Genomic DNA, 21,494 nt, shown 5'->3' with positions numbered 1-21,494 from the left:
AATTGAAAACACTCTCAGGAAAGCTCCTGATCTTTACATCAATCCCAGGCTTACCTTCTTTGGCAAGTGTCCTCTGGAGCTGTGCCCAGGCTGGTCTGGAGCTGGGAGCAGCCCTGCCCCACCCAGCCCCTCTCAGCAGCAGCCCCTGCCCTGCTCAGGGTGGCTCCTTCCCCCCACAGCTTCTCTCCAGTGCTCGGAGCAGCTCCCCGGGCCGGCTGAGAGCTGTCCCTGGCAGGCAGCAGAGTCCCAGCCCCAGCACAGTGCCCTGGGCTGCAGGACCCTGCTCTGCAGGGCAGCCCTGGGCACCCCTGGCTGCAGCCCCGGCTGCTCAGCCCTGCAGCAGAGCCTGGCAACAGGAGCTGCCTTGGGCTGTGCCTGGGCTGGGGCAGCAGGGAAAGCCAGCCCTGCCCTAGGGCCACAGCCCTGCCCTGGAGCAGCTCTGAGAGTCCTCCTGAAAGGTCCTCAAAAGCTGTGGGATGTGCCAGCTCCAGGAGATCCCTGCAGGAACTGCAGCTTCTCTTCCCCCAGCCAGGGAATGACTGTTTCAAACCTGGGCTGATTTCTGCTCTGGTGAGCCCTGAGTGAGCTCTGCTCTGTGCTCCCAGCCCAGGCTGAGTTTAACCCCTCTGTGCTGTGCCCGGGGTGGCTGCAGGCAGAGCCCCAGCCCTGCTGGGCTGTGCACAGGAGCTGCTCCTGGCCAGAGCTGTCTCTCTGCAGCGCTGCCCTTGCCAGGAGCTGCCTCTGGGCCAGGAGCCTCTGCAGGTTTTTCAAAGGACTTTGGGTTTGGCTTTTGTCTTGGAGTCTCTGAGAGGTTTGTGCAATCATGGCCTCCAATTATCTGCTGTAATTAGTCCCTGGAGAGGCTTTGTCAGTAACAACACTCAGTGGGGCTCATTAATACTTCAGGGTACTTCAGATTTTTTAAGGTACTTGGTGTTTCCCTTTTGATACAGACTCTGTGAGAGCTTTGTGCAATCATGGCCCCAATTTTCTGCTTTAACGAGTCCCTTGAGAGCTTTGTACTGACACTTAGTAGTGCTCATTAATACTTTGAGATACTCAAGGTTTTTAAGGTACTTTGGATTTTCCTTTCCACACTGAGTCTCTGAGAGGATTTCATGCCATCCTGGCCTCCAATTCTCTCCTCAAAGGAGTCCTGAGGAGCCCGTGTTGGGGATGGACCTCAGAGGGACCCATTCATGCCTCAAGAAACTTTGGGGTTTTCTTCTGACTTTGACTCCTGGAAAGGTTTGTGCAATCTCCTCTCAGGCCCTGAAGTTCCAGGCTCAGCTCCAAATGCACCACAGGGCTCATTATGATCAAGCACATCCTGACAAACTGTGGTTTTGCTTTGAATTCCCTCAACTGTAGTGCAGTTCACTGAGTTCTTTTTCTATTGTTACAGAGAAATATGTCAAGTAGCTTCTAATAAATCCACATTCCTGTTTGAAGGGTGTATGGTTCTCTTTAGAGAAGAAATGATAGCAGCATTTTGTGACGGATAGGCCCAGGGGCTTTCCTAAGGAGGTCTGGCCTGCTCTGAGAAGCTGTGTCTTGAGATCTGACCCAGTGTGGAGAGCCTTGCTCGACTTTTCCAAACCCCATCTTGTCTCTCCTCACTCACCTGGGGTCAGCTAAGCTTGGAGAACTGGCTGCGCTCAGGCAAAGAGGGGGTTTTCTTCTTTTATTTTAGTAATCTGAAACTCCTAAGCTCCCTGTTGAAAACAGACACCCTCCTCAAGTGTGTGCCAAGACCAAGCTGGCACCAAGACCACTCCAGACCTGCCCTAGGCCAGCTGTGAGGGTGTGTGGAGGCCCAGAGGCCTACCATCAGAGTCTCAATCCCCCAGACATGGAGGACTGGTTCCAGATAAGAGGAATAGGCTTTCAGGTTAGGGTGAGATGCTTTCTTCTCATATTGATCTTTGCAGACACATGCTGATTTATGTTACGTTAGGTTACCCCATTGGCCTAATTACCCTAGTTCAACTCCTGTTGCCCACGTTTGGCCCTAGAATGTTCTCTCTCTGTCCCTCCATTGGCCCTAGTTTGCTGTATTCCTCCACCCTTGTTTCCCTATTGGCTGACCTGAGCTCTGACCCCTCCTCTGCACCATTTTCCCCCATATCCATTGTACCCTGACCCTCAGCTCCACCCTCACTACCCCATATAAGACCCTGATCCCTCAGCCTACACCCTGCCTTCTCCTGGAGCCTGTTCAGCTGTGTAGCCTGTTCCTGTACCCATAAACCCAGTTTGCTGGAGATCATATGAAGACCCATCTTGCTCATTCTGTCAGCTTTCTAAGGCAGCAGTGAGGTTTGGGGTCAGGAGTGCTGGACGCTCCAAGGGCCTTAGTAGGGCCATGATTTTACACATGGCGCCCGAAGAGGAACCAGATTCCTTGAGGTCCCTGTGAGTGTCTCTAGCAATACATTTATCCTGCCAGCAAGACGTCACTGGAAGCTGTACCCCTTCGGGTCAGCCACAACACTGAAGTGAGACTCCAGTTTTATCGAATCTCACTGAAGAAGAAGTTGACAATCCCCTCAACATCCGTGGGACCAGCTTCTCTGACAGCCCCACAAGCCCCACTTTGGCTGGAGATTGTGCCTGTGAGACTGAGAGTGAGTGACTGAGTGGCAGAGAGCTACCAGGGGTTTTGATTTTCTGTTCCTGTGGGTGGGCATTCCCTCTTCCACTGGGGGCAGCTGCGGGAAATACTCCTTCCCAAGCTGAAAAGGATGTTTTTGTTAAGTTTTGGAGAGTTTTAAATTTAGAGGGGAGTTAATTTTCTGAAGGGAGTTTAAAAGGTATTGTTCATGGTTATTTGAGGAGCTTCCTGATATTTCTGTTGATTCTATCTGTGTTATCGTTTTGGGATGCTGTCAGGGAAAAGCTTTATATTTTACAAACACAAGGGGTTTTAAAAGTTGGGAAATTTTATCTGTTGTTTCATTCAATTTATAGGATCATTTAACGAGTTGATGGTTCCAACCCTTTGCCCTGGTTTATTCAACCCGCTCTCCACGTTCCCGAACCCAGGTTCCCTGAGAACAGGATGGGAGATGGAGCCCACCCTTTGGCACAGACAAGCCATCTGCTGTCTGCCATCTCCCCTCCTTTTCTGTCCTCTCCTCAGGGTGGTAGTGGCCATGCTGCCTTGAGATATTCCCTCACCCACATTCCTTCATTCCCTAGTTCTTATCCTCCTTCCTATAAATCACAAGATGGCAATACTCCTGTTAGAGAGACCTCCATTTTAGATTCCCTCCCACCTTCATCCCCATTTCCCTCCTTTGCTCCAGGTGCCTCCTCTGTGACGGGGGGTCTCACCTTAATGTTGAATTCCACACTGCATTGGGTCCCTCCCCTGTCATCAGAAAGCTCCTCCCCGACGTGGGCTCCACCTCTCCATTTCCAGGCCCCTTCTCCAGTCCAGCCTCTTCCAGTTCCCACATCACTGGAACCGGACATGGGGCCAACTGGAAACAAGCCATTTTGGCTACCAAAGGCCTTCAACGCCAGGCATTGCCGGTCAGCAGAAAGGCCTGGGCCTCTGCCAGCAGACCTGCCTCCTCTACAGAGGAAAAGAGTGATAGCTTATCTGAGAGTGAGGATGAGCCCAAGGATTCTTGGCAGAGGATGCGGAGAAAAGCTGCAAAGGAGGGGGACTGGGAGGTGGTATCCAAGATTCAGGTGGCACCTGTGCAGTATAAGCTGGGGCCAAAACCTAAATGGGAATCCATAGGGAATAGATTCCCATTTAGGTTTTGCCCTCTGCTTATACTGCACAGTTGCCACCTGAATCTTGGATTCCCTACCTCCATAAGGAAATGAAGGACTTCGTAAAGGCTGCCAAGGATTATGGGAGGGGTTCTCCCTATTTTAACAATTTGCTGGACGTGCCATTTACTGCCCACACAATGGTACCACAAAATTTAAAACAGTGTATAAAAATTATATTGTCTCCTGATGAATTTATTTTCTGGAAAGGAGTTTGGATAAATAAAGTTAATGAGTTATCAAAAGGTTATGTTGGGGAGGAAGGGCGACAACACCTCACAATGGACTGCATTACCAGGGAAGGAGACTATACTAGACTGCAGTAGCAGGCTGAAGTCATCCCCCAGTCAATACTGGAAGATCTCAAAGGTGCTGAACGGTCCACCCTCCTCCAAACACCTGATACTTCTACACCTGACACTGACTTCACTGACATTCACCAGGGCCTGGATGAGATCTATATCAAGTTCATAAAGCACCTTATGAAAGCCCTGGAAAAACAGGTAGATGATCAAAAGGTCCAGGATTATTTTAGTAGCAAATTAGCTTTCTGTAATGCCAGTATTGACTGCAAAAAGGTTCTTCACAGCCTCCCCCTTGACCCTGAGCCTACCATTGCTCAGATGGTTGATGCAAGCAATTGCCAAGCCGTCTCAGACCGTGACTCCAGCCTAGCCAAGGCCACCAGGCAGGGTGCAATTGAAATGCTGGTTCCAGCAAATGTGCTTCCCCACAATACAGAATGTAATAAAGGCAGTGGAAACTGTAATAACTGCAGGAAAATTGGGCATGTAGCAAAAGACTATAAATACAAGAATACTGTTCTGGTTTTTTACCCAGCCCTCAGTCCTACAGCCATTACCCAAACTGTTCCTGAAGCCAACAGCACTATCAGCCCTCAGGAAACTCCCAGCAGAGCATGAAATGATACCAAATATGAAGCTATTCCTTCCCACCCCTCCACTGGTGAGAGATGTCCTAGGTTAGAATATAAAGATGTATTCTATTCCCATCCTCAAGAGCAGAAGGGGCATTATTTTATTCCTTATCTCCTGTTAATAGGCCCATCAATGCCTTTCTGCATGACTCAGAGATAACGCCCTCCAGGAGCCATTTCTGTTTAATGGACCCACCTCATGACTCATAGAATGATATCAGCCCATTGTGAGATGCTCCACCCAGGGGGGAAGAGCTAAGCATCCCCCCCTGGATATAATCTGGGGTTTGGGACAAAACAAGCTGCCTTTCCACTGGATTTCCCAGAGCAACAGCTGCCATTTCCACTGGGTCTTCAGAGGTAGGCTACACCCTACTACAACTGGATTGCTATCAACACCCTGACCAACAGAGTGACAGGTTATATTCTGACTTTATTAGTGTTTTTTCTTTTGTATTATTGCATGATTTTGTTTTTTCCCTAATAAATTGTATTTCTGACTTTGAGTCTCTCTCTGGTTTTGTTTTCAAACCAGAACAAATGGAAAAGCCTGAGGTGGGTTTCCTGAAAAACAAACCTACCTCAGAAACCACCTGCTCAGTCCAGGCTGCCTGGAATGATGTCACCTTTCTACAAGGGACAGTGTGAGCAGAAATGATCTCTGGGAGCAGAATTCTCTGAGTCTCCCAGCTGAATTCTCTGTCCCTGTCCTTTCCCTGGATCTCCTTTGCAGATGGAAGCTGCTGGTGCCATCCTCACCTTTAACCTCTCTCTTGAATGCAGATGTTCCCAGGTGTATTAAGCACGATTTTTCAAAGTTGCTACAAAACTCTTCTCTTCCTCATGGAATGAAGGAGCCATTTTGGCACTGAGGAGGTGACGGGGAAGCAAGGAGTCAGTCGTGACCCTGGGGTCCCGTGGAACCAAGGGGCCATGGTGACACAGCAGGGCCATGTGGATCCAGTGGTCCATTGTGACACTGTGGATCCAAGGAGACAATGGAGACACCCCCAGAACCTCATGGAACCAAAGAGTCCATGGTGACCCAGCAGGGCTGCATGGAGCCAATTGTCAATAGTGACACAGCCCATCCAAGGGGGCCATTGTGACGCTGTGGAAGCTCATGGAGCGAGGGAGGCCATTGTGGCACTGAAGAACTTCATGACACCAAATATCCATGGTGACACGGCAGGGCATCATGGGAACCAAGGAACCGCTGCTGGCAGTAGGGAAACACACGGAACCCAGGGGCCGTTGTGGCACTGCAGAACCAACAGAGCTGCTGGACCTTGTCTCCTGGCCCTGCACAGCTCCTTGGGAGGCACAGCAGGAGCAGCACCCTGGGAGCCTCGGGAATGCCCCTCTGGGATCCACGGCACACACTGCCAGGGGCTGGAATTCCAGTTCCCAGCCAGGAAAAGATGTTCCTGCCCTGGAAGGCAAAGCTCTTAAGAAGGAGACAAAGGCCAAGTGGAGCAAGATCTTATAGTGACATTTCACTGCCAGCCTTCATAGCTTCACCCGTGGTTGTTGTAGCTCCTGGAGTGGGAATTAAATCAGGGCAGGGTCTTTGGTGGGAGCTGCCCTGGGTCAAGAGAGACACTGACAGAGAAACAGAGCAGGCAAAGAAAGGCAGGAGAGAAAGGAGGGCACAAACACAATCAGCTGCAAAGGTGGCACTCTGAAAAACAAACTGGAACTGACAAAAAATGAATGGGACAGAAATCAGTAATTCTGAAAGTTTTATTTACTATCAAAATACAGGCCACACACCCAGCCCCACACAATCGCCATCCCACACCCTCAAATTTGGATGCACTTCTCCCAATCTCCTTCCAACCCCATCTCACCCTGGACATTGTGGAATCAAGCAGATTTGTCATGGGACTGAGTTTTTCTTAGGTGAGAATAAGGCATTTTGACATGGATTGGTCAATTTTGGGGTAAAATTGAGGTGTTTTCAATGGGATTGAATCATTTTGAGGTGACAGACCAATCTATCTGGAATTCTGGAGTGCAAAGATATTGAGAACACTTGCTGAAATCCCCCCATAACCCACAAATCCTGCAGAACAAATGTTCACAAACCATAAATTCCACCTCAAACACCTCTTAAATGGCGGGACTTTGGACATCCTTGATCAATTACTTTCATTTTAGTCCTATTTGAGGTGTTTTTAATTGATAAAGTCAAATCAGAAGAAAATTAGGTGAAAAAGAATAACAATCCAGGTGTCCTCCCAACATGGATCACTGGGAATGTGGGTCACCATTGTTCTGACCAGTGTGGGTCCTCCTATGGGGGATGAAGCTGCACCAGTGCACAAAGCTCCTCCTGCAGTTGGAGCACGTGCAGGGCTTCCCTTACTGATGCCTCCGTTGGTGTCGTGTCAAGGTAGAGCTGTGTGAGAAGCTCTTCCCACACTGGGGACACTTGTAGGGCCTCTCCCCGGTGTGGATGCGCTGGTGGATGATGAGGTGGGAGTTGCGTTGGAATCCCTTCCCGCAGTCAGGGCAGCGGAAGGGCCTCTCCTCAGTGTGAATCCGCTCATGCAGGACGAGATGGGAGCTGATCCAAAATCTCTTCCCACACTGGGGACACTTGTAGGGCCTCTCCCCAGTGTGGATGCGTTGGTGCCTGATGAGTTCTGAGCTGTTCTGAATGAGTTCTGAAGTGCAGCTGAAGCCCTTCCCACATTCCCCACACTCGTAGGGCCATTGCCTGGTGCGGATCATGTGGTGGCAGATCAGGGTGCTGCTCTGGCTGAAGCTCTTCCCACACTCCAAGCACTTGTAGGGCTTCTCCCCACGGTGAAGCTGCTCATGCACCACCAGCTCTGAGCCCTGGCTGAAGCTCTGTCCACCTTCCTGGCCCAGGGTGGGTCTTTCCTCTTCAGAGCACCCTGGGCTGTGTTTGGAACACCTCCTCCTGTGGGATCTCTGGGGATTTTCCTCCCCATTGGATTCTTGTGCCATGGAGCTGCTCAAAACAGCCTCTTCCATGAGGTTCTGCTGTGGGGATTTGTCCGCCCTGGTCTCCATCCGCAACTCCTTGTCTGTGGGAGGAAGGACAAAGAGAGGATGAGATTTGCCTCTGTGCCAGAGGGAAGGGGAAGGAGATGTCCCCAGTGCTTCCCCGGCAGGATGGCTTTGGCAGTGGGGTTCTCCTGCAGCCGGGGGCCGTGCTGGGCTGGGAGATGGAGGAGGAGAGAGGGGGAAAGGGGCACTAACTTCCTCCTCACCCGCCTGGGTGTCCGGGGGCATTGTCTCAGTTTGAATAGACAGGTGTCTGCTAAGGAAGGCAAGAGCCTCCCTTGAAATGGAAAATGTAAACAACCTGCTTCCGAACTGTTATAATTTTGAAATTATGGGGCTCTAAGGCAAATGGGAATAGGAATAAGAGTTATTTAGCAGGAAAATTAAAATATAAACGCAACAGTACAAAGAAAAATCACTGACAGATTCAGAATACGACCTGACACCCTGTGGGTTACAGTGGCGGTGGCAGTCCCAATAAATGGTGGCTGCAGTCCTCCTGCAATGACAGCTGTGGTTTTGTAGAAGCAGGGATCCTGTAGAACAGTGGGGTTTTCCTCTGAAGATCCAGTGGTGGTGATGTTGGGCCTGGTCTTCCTCTGGGAATCCTGTGGAAAAGGCTGACTCTGGTCTTCCAGCCCTCTGATTATATCCAGGTAGGAATGCTTGGCTCCTCCCTCTGGGCGGAGCTTCTCACAATGGGATGATGGAATTTTATCAGTCATGCAGTGGCACTCAATGGCCCATTAACAGAAGATATCTCCGAGGAGGGAGAATGGGTTTTGGAAGAGATAAAGAAAACTGCCCAATTAACAGAAGGTAACTGCCCCATCAGATAGGAATAGAATACACCCCCCATGTCCAATCTAAAACAGCTGGGAAATGCTTTGCAGCATTCTGTGTCTGTGTGTCTGTGTCTGTGTGCATTTTACACTCAAAGTCCCCCAAACTTCCAAGAGGTTTTCCCTGGGGTGTTTTCTTGTCCCTGTGTCCGTCTGCACCTCCCTGTGTCACTGTCACCTCCACACATCTCTGAGCCCACTGGCGACTCCCAGGTTTGCACTGAATCCCTCCCTCCTGCCCTCCTGCACCAGCAATGACCATGGCAGGGAGCTCAGAGCAGGAGCAGCCAAGCCAGGGCTAATGCCAGGATCAGGAGCACCTGGCAGAGGCAGGAGGAATCCCCCATTCCAAGGGGTGCAAGGGGGGCACCCATGTCCCCTCTCAGCCCTAGGGCTACAGACCAGGGAGGAGATGCCTCAACTGCCTCAGCTGAATTGATCCCCTCAGCCCTTGGCCCGGGAAGTCTCTGGCTGGAGCACAATCTCTAGAGGAGAGTTCCCACAAGGAAAAGAAAGGAATTATTTCTTCCCTTTCTCTCATCCCTTCGCCCGTGTGCTGATTTTCTTGGCATTTCTTACAAAACCAACAAAAAAGTATCTGGAATGAAGTGTTTCCCAGGATCAGTTCCTAAATAGGGCCAAAGGAAGGTTTTCTGACAGGGAAAAAGTGACAAATGTGGGATTTGTTCAGACAGTTGAAAACATGACAGTTTCTAAGCACTGGAAATCCAGAGACTCTAAAAACAGAGTTTGCAGTTGTAATGGACCATTGTCCTCCCTCTTCCCACTGCTGATTTGTCATATCCCAACTCCAGAGGAGCAGATTATGGAAAGACCCGCAGGGAGTGTTGGAGGCCTAATCCCAGAGACTGGAAGAAAGAGTGAAATCAGGAAAAGATCTCCAGTTGTTTTCCTGTCATGATGACCACAAATAGCTCTGTAGTCCATGTGCAATATCCAGATGTAGAGGCACGTTCCTGGTTTTTAATGCCAAATTGCAGTACTTTGGAACATCTTTCTGGATTAGAACAAACCACAGGCCAATAATTGACCCACTTCGGTTCCCAAATCAGAAATCATTCAACTTCTACCAAGTTGTCTTTCTCTGCAGGTGCCCCAGATTGCAAGGCAAGATGCATTCTATTTGCCATCTGTATGACAGTTTTCCTTATCTCTTCCACAACCACTCCTCCCTCCTGGGGGGACATCTGCTGATAACAGGCTATTGAATTTCACTGCATGGCTGATAAGAACTATAGCATCCCATTGGGAGATGCTCCGCCCAGATGGAAGAGCCAAGCATTCTAGCCAGCTAGAATCTGGAGATTCTGGAATAGCAGCACAACTTCTCCACTGGATTTCCCAGAGGAAGAGCAGCTGCCTCTTCTTCCACTGGATCCTCAGAGAAAGACTACACCCTTTTCTACAGGAGCCTTGCTCCAACAGAACCTGACACTCCAGGAGGACTTCAGCCACATTTCCAATTGGATTGCTACCAACACTCTGACCAACAGGGTGTCACGTTGTGTTCTGACTCTCTAAGTGCTGTTTTAGTTTACTGCATGGTTTATTTTATCTTTTTATTTTCTTCCCTATGAAATAACTGTTATTTCCTGCTCCCATATTTTTGCCTGAGAGCCTCTTGATTTAAAATTCATAGCAATTCAGAGGGGGAGGGTTTACATTCTCCATTTCATGGGAGGCTCCTGCCTTCCTTAGCAGGCACCTGTCTTTCCAAACCAAGACAGCAGGACAGAAGGCACTTTGATTCCTTTGTTCCCAAGTTTCTCCTGATTTCACGACTTCAAATGAACTGGAATGGTCCCAACAGCACAAAAGCAGCCACAATGAGCAGGATCAAATCCCCAGGTCACCATTAAATGCACTCGATCCACACCTTCCACAGCCCAGCAGCAATTCCTGCCTGTGCCCCCAGCTCTGGCTCAGCCTGAGGGGCAGCGCTCTGGTGTGTGCGGGGCTGGTTCCTGCAGGACACAGCGCTGGGAGCTGCTCTGTGTCCCGCAGCTTCGGCATCTCAGGCACCTCTCCACAGCTGTGGGGCTGTGCCACCACTGTTCCATGGCTGCAGTTCCTGTGCCACCACTGTTCCATGGCTGTAGCTCCTGTGCCACCACTGTTCCATGGCTGTAGTTCCTGTGCCACCACTGTTCCATGGCTGCAGTTCCTGTGCCACCACTGTTCCATGGCTGTAGCTCCTGTGCCACCACTGTTCCATGGCTGTAGTTCCTGTGCCACCACTGTTCCATGGCTGCAGTTCCTGTGCCACCACTGTTCCATGGCTGTAGATCCTGTGCCACCACTGTTCCATGGCTGGTGTTCCTGTGCCACAACTGTTCCGCCTTTTCCATGCTCACTCCATTGCTGCTCAAAAGCTGTGTTGTTCTGTTTCAGCACGGTTCCTCTGCTCTTTCACGGCTGCTCCACTGCTGCTCCAACACTGCTCATCTCCCACTGTTTTTCTGCTCCTTCTCTGCTCCTCCCCTGCACCCCTGCTGTTCCACAGATGCTGCTTCTGTTCTAGTGCTGCTGCACAGCTGCAGAGTCACAGAGTGGGGAACGTTTGGGCAGCACCACTGTGGTGTCACAGAGACCAGGAAAATGGGACTGGCACAGCTGTGGTTTCTTAGAGAGGGGAACACTGGGGCTGCCACTGCTGTGGTGCCATAGTGAGGGGATCTTTATGGCTGACACCACAGTGGTATCATACACATGGGAACGCTGGGGCTTCCAGTGCTGTGTTGTCATTGAGAGGAGAATATTGGTGCTGCCTCTGCTGTGGAGTCATAGAGAGGAGAATGTTGGGGCTGCCAAAGCTGAGGTGTCACAGACAGGGGATGCTGGAGCTCCCACTGCTGTGGTATCATAGAGAGGGGAGTGTTGGGGCTGCCATCCTTGTGGGCTCAAAGACAGGGGAACCTTGGGGCTGCTACCCCTGTTTTGTCATAGAGAGGGTAATCATGGGGTTGCCACTGCTGTGGTGTCATACAGAAGTCAATGTTGGGACTGCCAACTCAGTGGTATCACAGAGAGGGGAATGTTGGGGGAGTCACTGCTGTGGTGTCACAGACAGGGGAGCATTTGGGGCTGCCACCCCTGTGGAGTCATAGAGAGGGGAATGTTGGGGCTGCCACTGTGGTGCTGTCATAGAGAGGAGAACGCTGTGGGTGCCACCTCTGTGGTGTCACTGACAGGGAAACACTGGGGCTGCAAATGTTAAGGTGTCACAGAGAGGGGAATGTTGGAACTGCCACTGGGGCGCTGCCATAGAGAGTAGAACTTTGGACAGCCACCCCTGTAAGTGTCATAGAGAGGGGAACTTTGGGGCTTCCACTGCTGCGGTGCCACAGAGAAGGGGATATTGGGACTGCCATAGCAGTGGTGTCACTGGGAGAACTTTGGGGCTGCCACTACTGTGGTATCACAGACAGGGGAAGGTTGGGGCAGCCACTGATGTGAAGTCAGAGAGAGAGGGACGTGGGGCTTCCACAGCTGCAGTGTCACAAAGAGGAGAAAGTTGTGGCTTCAACTGCTGTGATGTCACAGAGAGGGGAACGTTGGGGCTCCTACTACTGTGTTTTCATAGACAGGGAAATGTTGGGTGTGCCACCGATGTGGTGTCAGAGAGATTGGAACATTGGTGCTGCCAGCACTGTTTTCTCATAGAGAGGGGAATATTTGGTCTGTCACTGTGTTGGTGTCATACAGAGGGGAACGCTGGGGGTGCCACCTCTGTGGTGTCACAGAGAGGGGGAAGAGGGGTGGCACAGCTGTGTTGTCACAGAGACAGGAACACAGGGGCTGCAACCACTGTGGTGTCATAGAGAGGAGAATATTGTGGCTCTCACTATTGTGGTGTCACAGAGAAGGGATTTAGGGCAGCCACTGCTGTGGTGTCACAGAGAATGGAATTTTAGAGCTACCACAGCTATGGTGTCACAGAGAGGGGAACATTGGAATTACCACCCTTGTGGTGGGACAGAGAGGGGACCGTTAGAATTGTCACTGCTGTGGTGTCACATAGAGGGGGACATGGTCCTGCCAGAGCCGTGGTGTCACAGAGTGGGGAACACTGTGGCTGCCACCCCTGTGGTGTCACTGACAGGGCAATGCTCGGTCTTGAACCACTGTAGTATCATAGAGAGGGGAACGTTGATGTTGCCACCTCTGTTGTGTCACAGACACGGGAACACTGCCAAACCTCCCCTGGTGCTTTGCCCACTCCAGTGCTGCTCCTCTGTGACACTGCAGGGCCTCCTGGGGACATTGTCACACTGCAATGTCTCCTGGAGACATTGGAACACTGCAAATCCTCGTGGGAGTATAGGGGCCATGTGACACTCCAGGGTCTTGTAGAATCCAGAGACTCCTTTGGGGCACTGGGCTTCCATGGAACCAAGAGGAGACTGTGAAACTCTGGGGCTTCATGGAACCATCCATTGTGATACCTCAGGGCCTCATGGTTCCCAGGAATCCTCGTGACACTACAGGACGAAATGGAACCAAAGGGACACTGACACTGTGGGTTCTCATGGAATTCAGAGGCCCTTGTGACTCAGTGAGACCAGTTGGAAACAAGGATCCTTTGGGATACCTCAGGGCCTTGTGGTATCCAGTGATCCTTGAGACATCATGGGGCCTCATGGAACCACAGGGACCCAGGAACACTGATGACAGAAGGCCTGGCAATGTCACAATGGCCCCTTGGTTCCATGCAGCCCTGCAGTGTCACAAAGGCCTCTTGTTTCATGGTGCCCCACAGTGTCACAGTGCTTTGCTTATTCCATGAGGCCTCGTGGTGTCACAATGGTCTCCAGGATTCCAAGAGTCCCCTCAGTGTCACAATGGCTCCCTGGTTCCATGAGGCTGTGAAGTGACTTAATGGTCTTTCCATGGTTCCATGGTTGCATGAGGCCTTGCAATGTCACAGTGGACCTTTGGTTCCATGGGGTCTCACAGTGTCACAATGGCCCCTTGTTTCCATGACACCCCAAAGTGCCATAGTGGTCTCCACAGTTCCATGAGGCCCCTCAGTGTCACAATGGACCCTTGGTTTGATGGGGCCTCTCAGTGGCACAATGATCCCTACATTCCATGGAGTCCCACAGTGTCACTACTGTCCCCTTGGTTCCATGGGGCCCAGCAATGTCAACGTGGTCTCCATGGTTCCATGAGGTCCCAGAGTGTCACACTGGTCCCTTGGTCTCACAGGGCCCCACAGTGTCACACTGGTCCCTTGGTCTCACAGGGCCCCACAGTGTCACAATGGTCCCTTGGTCTCACAGGGCCCACAGTGTCACAATGGTCCCTTGGTTCCATGGCCCTGTGCTGCTGCATTCCCCCCTGCCCTTCTCAGGCCGCCCTGCCAGCTGAGAAATGCTCCTTGGGGCTTGGCCTTGGCCAACAGCCCCTGGGCTCAGCTCCTCTGCAGCTCATCACAAACACTGTCTGCTCCAGGCACTGCTGCTGCCCAACCAGCTCCTGGTTCCTTTAGCAGCAGCCCTGGGAGCCATTTCTGTTCCCTCAGTGGCACAACATCTCTGTTCTCACACTGCCAAAGAAAGCTGCTGATGCCAAGTGTGGCCAGGATGAGCCATTGCTGGGACTGAAGCCCCTCTCTTGGGGCCCTGCACACAGCGCTCCAAAAGGAGCCCTTGGAGCTCTCCTCGGCCAGCGACTCCCTCTGAGTGGGGCCTCTCCCAGCCGGGAACTCTCCCGTTTCCTGCACTCGGGGATCCCGCAACAACGACGGAGCCTGGGCTGATCCCCCCACTCCTCCAGGCTCAACCCTTTGCCCTTTGCTGGGGAGATGCCAAAGAATCAGCAGTGAGCATTGCCTGCCCTCAGGGGAATTGCTCACAGGTGCCTTGCACTGACTCTTGGTGTCTGTGTGCACACAGGAGTGCCTGTGCTGGGGAAATGGGGCAGAAATGCTGCTCTCTGAGGGGTCTGAGTGCCTTGGGTAGCTGAGCCAGTCAGATATCCAGATAGCAGTAAGTAAGGTTAAGGCACAAGGTCTAAGCTAAATTAAATGCTGCTGAGAGTTGTTCTTTTGCTAAATTGCTACATTTTACTTAAGTTATTGGTTAAGTAAAGTATTGTTAAGTGTTATTCCTCTGTTAAATTGCTAAGTCATAGGTTATAAGTTAGGTTAAAAAGTGTTAAATGCTATTGTTTTGATAAACTTTGTTGTTTAACATATCAGTCACATTTAAGGTGTAAGTCCTGTAAAGTGTGAGGCCTGTTAAGCCTTTGGGGCGTATTCCTTTTATCCTTACCCTCATTTGTGTCACACACACAGGGACATTTCTCAGTTAATTTCTGGTTTGATTGCCTGGCTTCTGTTTGGTTCTGTTGTTGCTTTGTTTCCTTGGTGTGCCTGAAGTGTCCAGTCAGGAGCAGAGTGACTCTTGCCAAGGAACTTTGTGCTGCTGTCCCTTAATATTCAGTCTGGTTTTTGCTGCTCCCTTGCTGGGGATTTTTTCAGCGCTCTCAAGGCCTCGTTGGTAGCAGGGTGAAGGAGCCCTGGCCCAGACTCTGGCCCTGGGGGACACGGGGACGCGGCCAGGGGGTCCCTGTCCCCCTGTGCCACCCCCAGGGCCCCGGCCTCGCGTCCCTATGTCAGGCTCTGGGGTCGATCTCGTGGAACATCCTCTGGGGGAGGCTGCGGGGCCGGGGGCGGGGGGACCCGGGGGGACGGGGGGACCCGGGGGGACAGGGGACCCCGATGTGCACGAGCAGGGTTGGACTGCTCTGGGGGAAGCTGTGAGGGGGGCCGGGGCAGAGTGACCTCCCCAGGGACCTCACACAGCCCTGTGATGTCACACTGCCCTGTGATGTCAAGTTGACCCTCTGATGTCCCACTGCCCATGTGATGTCACACAGCCCCCGTGATGTCACAGAGCACACTCTATGTCACCTTGTTATGTCATATAGCAGTACTGTGAGGTCACAAAAGACTGATGTCACAAAGTCAACCTGTGATGTCACTATCTGTTCTGTGAGGTCACAGCCTGCTCTGTGATGTTACACAGCCACCAGGTGATGTCACAACCCACTCACTGATGCTACAGAGCTACCCTCCATGATGGCAGACTCTGCTCTATGGCCTCAGACCCTACTCTGGGATGTCACAGCCCTCTCAGTGATGTCATAATACCGTCAAGAACTCAGTTCTATTAATACATTGAAGTTTCTTGTACTTTGAATAGATTCCTGTCAGGGACACAACTGAGAAAGTGTCCCCAGGTTCCAGTTAGAGCAGAACACAGGAGGCAGTGATGACAGCTGGGGACAAGCAAGGCAAAGGTGTCTCTGTTGCTGAGCACCACTGGATGTGTTTGAGGAATGCAAAGGGCAAAGGCCTGAGCCCCAGCCCCTGGCCAGGCAGATCCTGTCCCTCCCTCCTTGCTCAGGGCTCTTCCCGGGATGGGCACTGGCATCTGGGGATGTGCAATGGCAAGGGCAGGAGCATGGGGCAGCCCCTGCCAGGCTACTGAGCAGGGACAAGGAGGCAATGAGGCCCCAGCCCTGCAAGGGTCACTTGTCCCCTCGTGGCCTCAGGCCCAGGCCCAGCAGCCATGGCCAAAGTGCTGCCCAAGGTGGCTCTGGCAGGGCTGTCTTGCAGCTGCTGCCCATCCCTGTGCCCTGTGCAGCCCAGGCTGTCCCACGGTGTCCCTGCCCTGCGCCTCTGTCCCTGCAGGCTGTCGGCATCCCCCGGCTGCCCCACCTGGCTGGGCCCCTTCCTTTGCTGACAGCTCTGCCTCCTGCCTGCCTCTGCCTGCCCACACAAAGCCTTGGCCTTGATACCAAAAGGGGTAATTCAATTTTTTACTGTGCCTATGAACTTTGAGCAGACAAAGAAGGAATTCAGGAGCTCCCTTTCCAGCAGGAATGGTTGGAAGAGTAGATGAAGACATCTGGCTCAAGAACGCAGTGATAGAAAAAGCAAGGGCTGAATCTGAGAACTTGGGGTGGGTTTTATGGAAATGGGTAAATTTTAATACACACATAGTGACTGTATATAGGCGATACAGTGATGGAGTCACTTGTCCACGTAAGGATTCATCACCTGCTGCACCTCAGGCCTGAATAAATGATGCTCTCTTTAACATCAGATTAATATTAAGGAGTCTTATTCTGATATTTTGGCTATTTGGTGACAGCAGAGGCTCACAGAACCAAGGATCCAGCTGTGATACTTGGAACCCCATGGAACAAAGGGTCCATTGTGATGCAGTGGAACCCCATGCAACCAAAAGTCCATTGTATCAGAGCAAGACCTCATGGAACCCAGGAGATCATTGCTGACAGTGTGGAAGCTCATGGAGCCATGGGGTCATTGTGAGAGTTTTGGGCTGCATTGAACCAATGGTCCATTGTGACACTGCAGAACCTTCTGGAATCAAGGCAGTCATGTTATTCTATAGAACCTCATGGAACAAAGGATCAATGGTGACACTGTGGAACTCAGACCATTGCTGACAGCGTGAAAGCTCATGGAACCAAGGGTCCATTGTGACACAGCAGGGCCTCATGGAACAAAGGGTCCACTGTCGCTCTGTAGGGTTTCACAGAACCAAGGAGAACATTTTGACACTATGGGGCCTCATGGAACCACCTGGCACTGTGACACACTGGGGCCGCATGGAGCCAAGGGGCCATTGAGACACTGAGGAACCTCACAGAACCAAAATCTATTATGATGCCATGGAACTTCATGGAACCAAAGGTCCATTGTTACACTGTGGGGCCCTGTGGAACCAATGGGACCATGGTGACACTGTGGTGCTCCATGGAACCAATGGGACCATGGTAACACTGTGATGCTCCATGGAACCAAGGGGCCATTCTGATGCTGCTTTGCCTTATGGAACCAGGGGGTCACTACAGCACTTCAGGGCCTTGTCAAACTAAGGCAGCCTTGTGACACTGCGGGCCCCCTTGGAACCAAGGGTCCATTGGGCTATTGCAGGGCCTCATGGAACTACAGAGACCATTATGAGCCTTAGGAACCCATTGTAGCCAAGGGCCATTGTAGCACGGAAGAGCCTCATGGAATGAAAGGACCACAGTGACACTCTGGGGCTCCATGAACAAAGGGGCCATACTGACACTGTAGAACCAAGTAAGCCATTGCTGAGCTATGGGGCATCATGGAGTTGAGGGTCCACTGTGACACAGCACGGCCTCATGAAACCATGGAGGCCATTTTTACACTTTGAGGCCTTGTGAAACCAAAGGGCCATCGTGGCACTTTGCAACCCCGTGGAACCAAGGTGTCCATTGGGACACTATGAGGCCCTGTTTGGCCAAAGGGCAAGTGTGGCACAGTGGGCACCATGGAACCAAGGAGACAATTGTGACACTAAAGGGCCCCATGGAACAAAGGATTCATGGAAGAATGTGGGACTCAAGGAACCAAGGTTCACTGTGACATTGCAGGGCCTCATGGAATACTGGAGACCATTGTGACCCTTCAAGGCCTCATTGAACCAAGGAGATAATTTTGAGACTGCAAAAAACTCTATTGAAAACAATGCAGAGAGAATTAATTTGTCGTGGTTACTTTTCCTGTTTATAGGTTGATATCAGCAATGTCCAATTGATATTGACCCCAAACAACTTCTAATGCAGTCAGAACAGATATGAAAGTCAAGACCCTTATTGGCTGACAATCAATAACAATTTGTCCCCACCCTCTCCCCACCATTTCACTCATCCAACCTGTGGCACTCCTCTGGATCAGAAAGGATGTGCCCAGCAGGAGCAGGGCAGTGATTCTTCCCCTGTGCTCAGCACTGGTTGGGAAGCACCTATAGTGCTGTGTCCAGTTCTAGGAGCCCTGGAGTTGGCAATGGGAAGAAATTTGTACAAGGAAAGAGTAAAGAAAGCAAAGGTGAAGCTAAGGAACTGCTCAGGGCAGTTTGGGGGTGGTTGCCAGGCAGCCCTGGCTCTGAGCAACAGCATCTGCAGTGGCACAGGAAACTCCCAGCTGATGGGAACAAACTTTCTGGCTGACTGCAGAGGCCAGGACAAAGCTGAGTGCTTTCCCTGGTGTCCCTCAGCCCTTGCTGGCCCCAGGGGCTGATGGCATTTGTGCTCCCTCAGGTTCATGTCCCCACACCAACAGCATGGGTGTGCTCCCCCTGCTCTGTGCAATGCAAACAGGGGCTCCTGAGCCAGGGCTGCCGTGTCTGTGCCTGCAAGGATGGGGCACCTGTGTGAGCTGGGGGAGAGGCCAGGGCTGCAGAGGGGGGACGTTGTTGGCAGCTGCATGAGGACGCTCTGGGACGCTGCCCTGGGCTGTGCAGCGCACTGGGGATGGATCAGCCCCTGCTCTGCTGCTCCTTCCCGTCTGCCCCAGGGCCCTTGCAGAGCCCCAGCCATGCTGTTTGCCCCCAGCCTGCCCACGGCCAGCCTGGGGCTGCTCACGGGGCTTTTCTGTGCTGAGCATTGGCCTGGGCGTGTTCTTGAGAGAGCCTGGGCAAGGAGCCTGGAGCCCCCAGGGCCTGGGCTGAGGCGTCAGCGCTGCCCCAGCAGTGCCCATGGCCTGTCCCTGCTGCAGCCCCGGACCTGCCACCCCCAGGGCTGTGCCCGGCCCCAAGAGCACTCAGGCCCTACAGCAACACCAGGGCCACCAGGGCAGCGGGGCAGGGCCAAGGCAGCAGCGCTGGCAACACCAAGTGCTGCTGCTGCTGCTGGGCCCAGCTGCTGTGCCAGCACTGATCTGCCCCCAGCTCTGCACACAGACATTGCTGCTGCAGCTCCAGAGAAGGCAACAAAAGGGCATCTCAGCAGAAAACTCTGCTGGGAGATCCTTTAGCTCCTTTAAAGCCACAAAGAGTGCAACCCCTCATTGATATAGCCTGTGGCCACAGTGAAGGTAGAGGAACAAAATTACAAATAGCACAAACAATGACTTTTTTTGGTAGATATTATTTCAAATGTAAAACAAAGAAAAAGAACTTCCAAAATGAAACCAACATGAAGCATCAAAGATGACCTTTATTACAAGTGATTTGCAGAAATTGGCCTGAAGTTTAATGTTCCTGAAAGCATCCAGTCATCAGTCTCCACACTGCAGCCTTGAGCTCCTGGTTCCTCAGGCTGTAGATGAGGGGATTCAGGGCTGGAGGCACCACTGAGTACAGAACTGACAGGGTCAGATCCAGGGATGGGGAGGATATGGAGGGGGGCTTCAGGTTTGCAAAGATTGCAGTGCTGATGAACAGAGCGAGCACGGCCAGATGAGGGAGGCAGGTGGAAAAGGCTTTGTGCCGTCCCTGCTCAGAGGGGATCCTCAGCACAGCCCTGAAGATCTGCACATAGGAGAAAACCATGAACACAAAACAACCAAACACCAAAGAGGCACTAACAGCAAGAAGTCCATGTTCCTTGAGGTTTGAGTGTGAGCAGGAGAGCTTGAGGATCTGTGGGATTTCACAGAAGAACTGGCCCAGGGCATTGCCATGGCACAGGGGCAGGGAAAATGTATTGGCTGTGTGCAGCAGAGAATAGACAAAGCCACTGGCCCAGGCAGCTGCTGCCATGTGGGCACAAGCTCTGCTGCCCAGGAGAGTCCCGTAGTGCAGGGGTTTGCAGATGGACACATAGCGGTCGTAGCACATGATGGTCAGGAGGGAAAAGTCTGCTGAGATGTAAAAGGCAAAAAAAAAGACCTGTGCAGCACATCCAGAGTAGGAGATGTTGCTGGTGTCCCAGAGGGAATTGTGCATGGCTTTGGGGACAGTGGTGCAGATGGAGCCTGTTCGGTTTATCTCGGCTGTTTGAGGCGCCTGGAAGGCCCGGAGGTGGCCTTGGGGCAGCCCGCGTATCGAATGAAGAGAAGAGGCTTCATTTCTTCTTTCTGGTTTTATGTTTATTAATTGTTTATCTAAAAGATGTTCTTTCAGCTAACAGAGATCTGCTCAGCAGTCAGCCATGGGCACACTGTCTCTGCCCTCCGGGGCAGGCACCTATCTTTATACCCATTGTGACGTGTACAATATTTATCATTTTTCCCCAATACCATCTATTCTTATAACTCGGTGTACTCTTAGTAATAACCAATAGAAAGGTGCCACCGTGGCCAAAGAAGATGGAGGAGAGGAGGAAGAAGAAGGAGGACAGGACACACCCCAATTCCTCCATCTTACTCCTCTAAACCCCCCTGTACATAAATCCTAAACCTTGTGTCTCACTCTCTAATTAACTAATCCCTTCACCATTCACCCGGTGAAGCCCTCATCCTTGTCGTCTCCTGTGTAGGGTTAAAGTCCAGCTACCAGACACTTCTGGCAACATTCCAAGACTCCCGAGCCCCCCCAGGGTCTCGGAGGCTCAGCATCTCAGGACTGAGATCTTGAGATCCGACAGGAGACCAGGTCAGTGAGGGCCAGGTTGAGCAGGAAGAAGAACATGGGCGTGTGCAGGTGGTGGCCGCAGGCTACGGCGCTGATGATGAGGCCGTTGCCCAGGAGGGCAGCCAGGGAGATGCCCAGCAAGAGGCAGAAGTGCAGGAGCTACAGCTGCCGCGTGTCTGCCAATGCCAGCAGGAGGAAGTGGCTGATGGAGCTGCTGTTGCACATTTGCATTATCTAGGCATGGGAATCTGTAAGAAAAGTAATCATGGAATAGTTGGGTTTGGAGAGGACTTTAAATATCCCAGCACAGCTTAGGGGCATTTCTCCCCACTGCCTGCCCAGGGCTCTGCTGCCTGGAGCTGTCCCTGCCAGCAGCTGCTTCCCTGTGCCCATGGCTGGGCCCTGCCAGTGCTGCCAGAGCCCAGCCCAGCCCTGGGGGCTCAGCTCTGCCCTGCAGAGCCCTCCCAGCTCAGGCACTGCCCAGGGGCAGCTCTGGCTCTGCAGGCTCTG

The 21,494-nt window shown here is 52.0% G+C and overlaps 2 protein-coding genes across 2 annotated transcripts; both read right to left on the bottom strand.

Moving 5' to 3' along the window:
- Nucleotides 1-7,087: 7,087 nt before the first annotated feature.
- LOC135441520 (zinc finger protein 3-like) lies at nucleotides 7,088-7,987 on the bottom strand. The gene is made up of 2 exons (XM_064701076.1): nucleotides 7,966-7,987; nucleotides 7,088-7,779 (listed from the first exon to the last, which is right to left on the bottom strand). Exons 1-2 carry the CDS (start codon nucleotides 7,985-7,987, stop codon nucleotides 7,088-7,090), a joined length of 714 nt encoding a protein of 237 aa, XP_064557146.1.
- An 11,674-nt stretch (nucleotides 7,988-19,661) lies between these two features.
- Nucleotides 19,662-20,249, bottom strand: LOC135441522 (olfactory receptor 14J1-like). The gene has a single exon (XM_064701078.1). The coding sequence runs from the start codon at nucleotides 20,247-20,249 to the stop codon at nucleotides 19,662-19,664; it is 588 nt and encodes a 195-aa protein (XP_064557148.1).
- Nucleotides 20,250-21,494: the final 1,245 nt, after the last annotated feature.

Source organism: Zonotrichia leucophrys, unplaced genomic scaffold, assembly GCF_028769735.1.
Source record: "Zonotrichia leucophrys gambelii isolate GWCS_2022_RI unplaced genomic scaffold, RI_Zleu_2.0 Scaffold_327_58155, whole genome shotgun sequence".
NCBI classification, from domain to species: domain Eukaryota; kingdom Metazoa; phylum Chordata; class Aves; order Passeriformes; family Passerellidae; genus Zonotrichia; species Zonotrichia leucophrys.
This window is presented reverse-complemented; position numbering and strand designations above follow the sequence as displayed.

Coding starts and splice junctions, on each gene's coding strand:
- LOC135441522 (XM_064701078.1), bottom strand. CDS start 20,249: ATGTGCTACGACCGCTATGTGTCCATCTGCAAACCCCTGCACTACGGG.
- LOC135441520 (XM_064701076.1), bottom strand. CDS start 7,987: ATGCCCCCGGACACCCAGGCGG. Junction 7,780..7,965: donor GCCCCCGGACACCCAGGCGG/GTGAGGAGGAAG, acceptor TTCCTCCCACAG/ACAAGGAGTTGCGGATGGAG.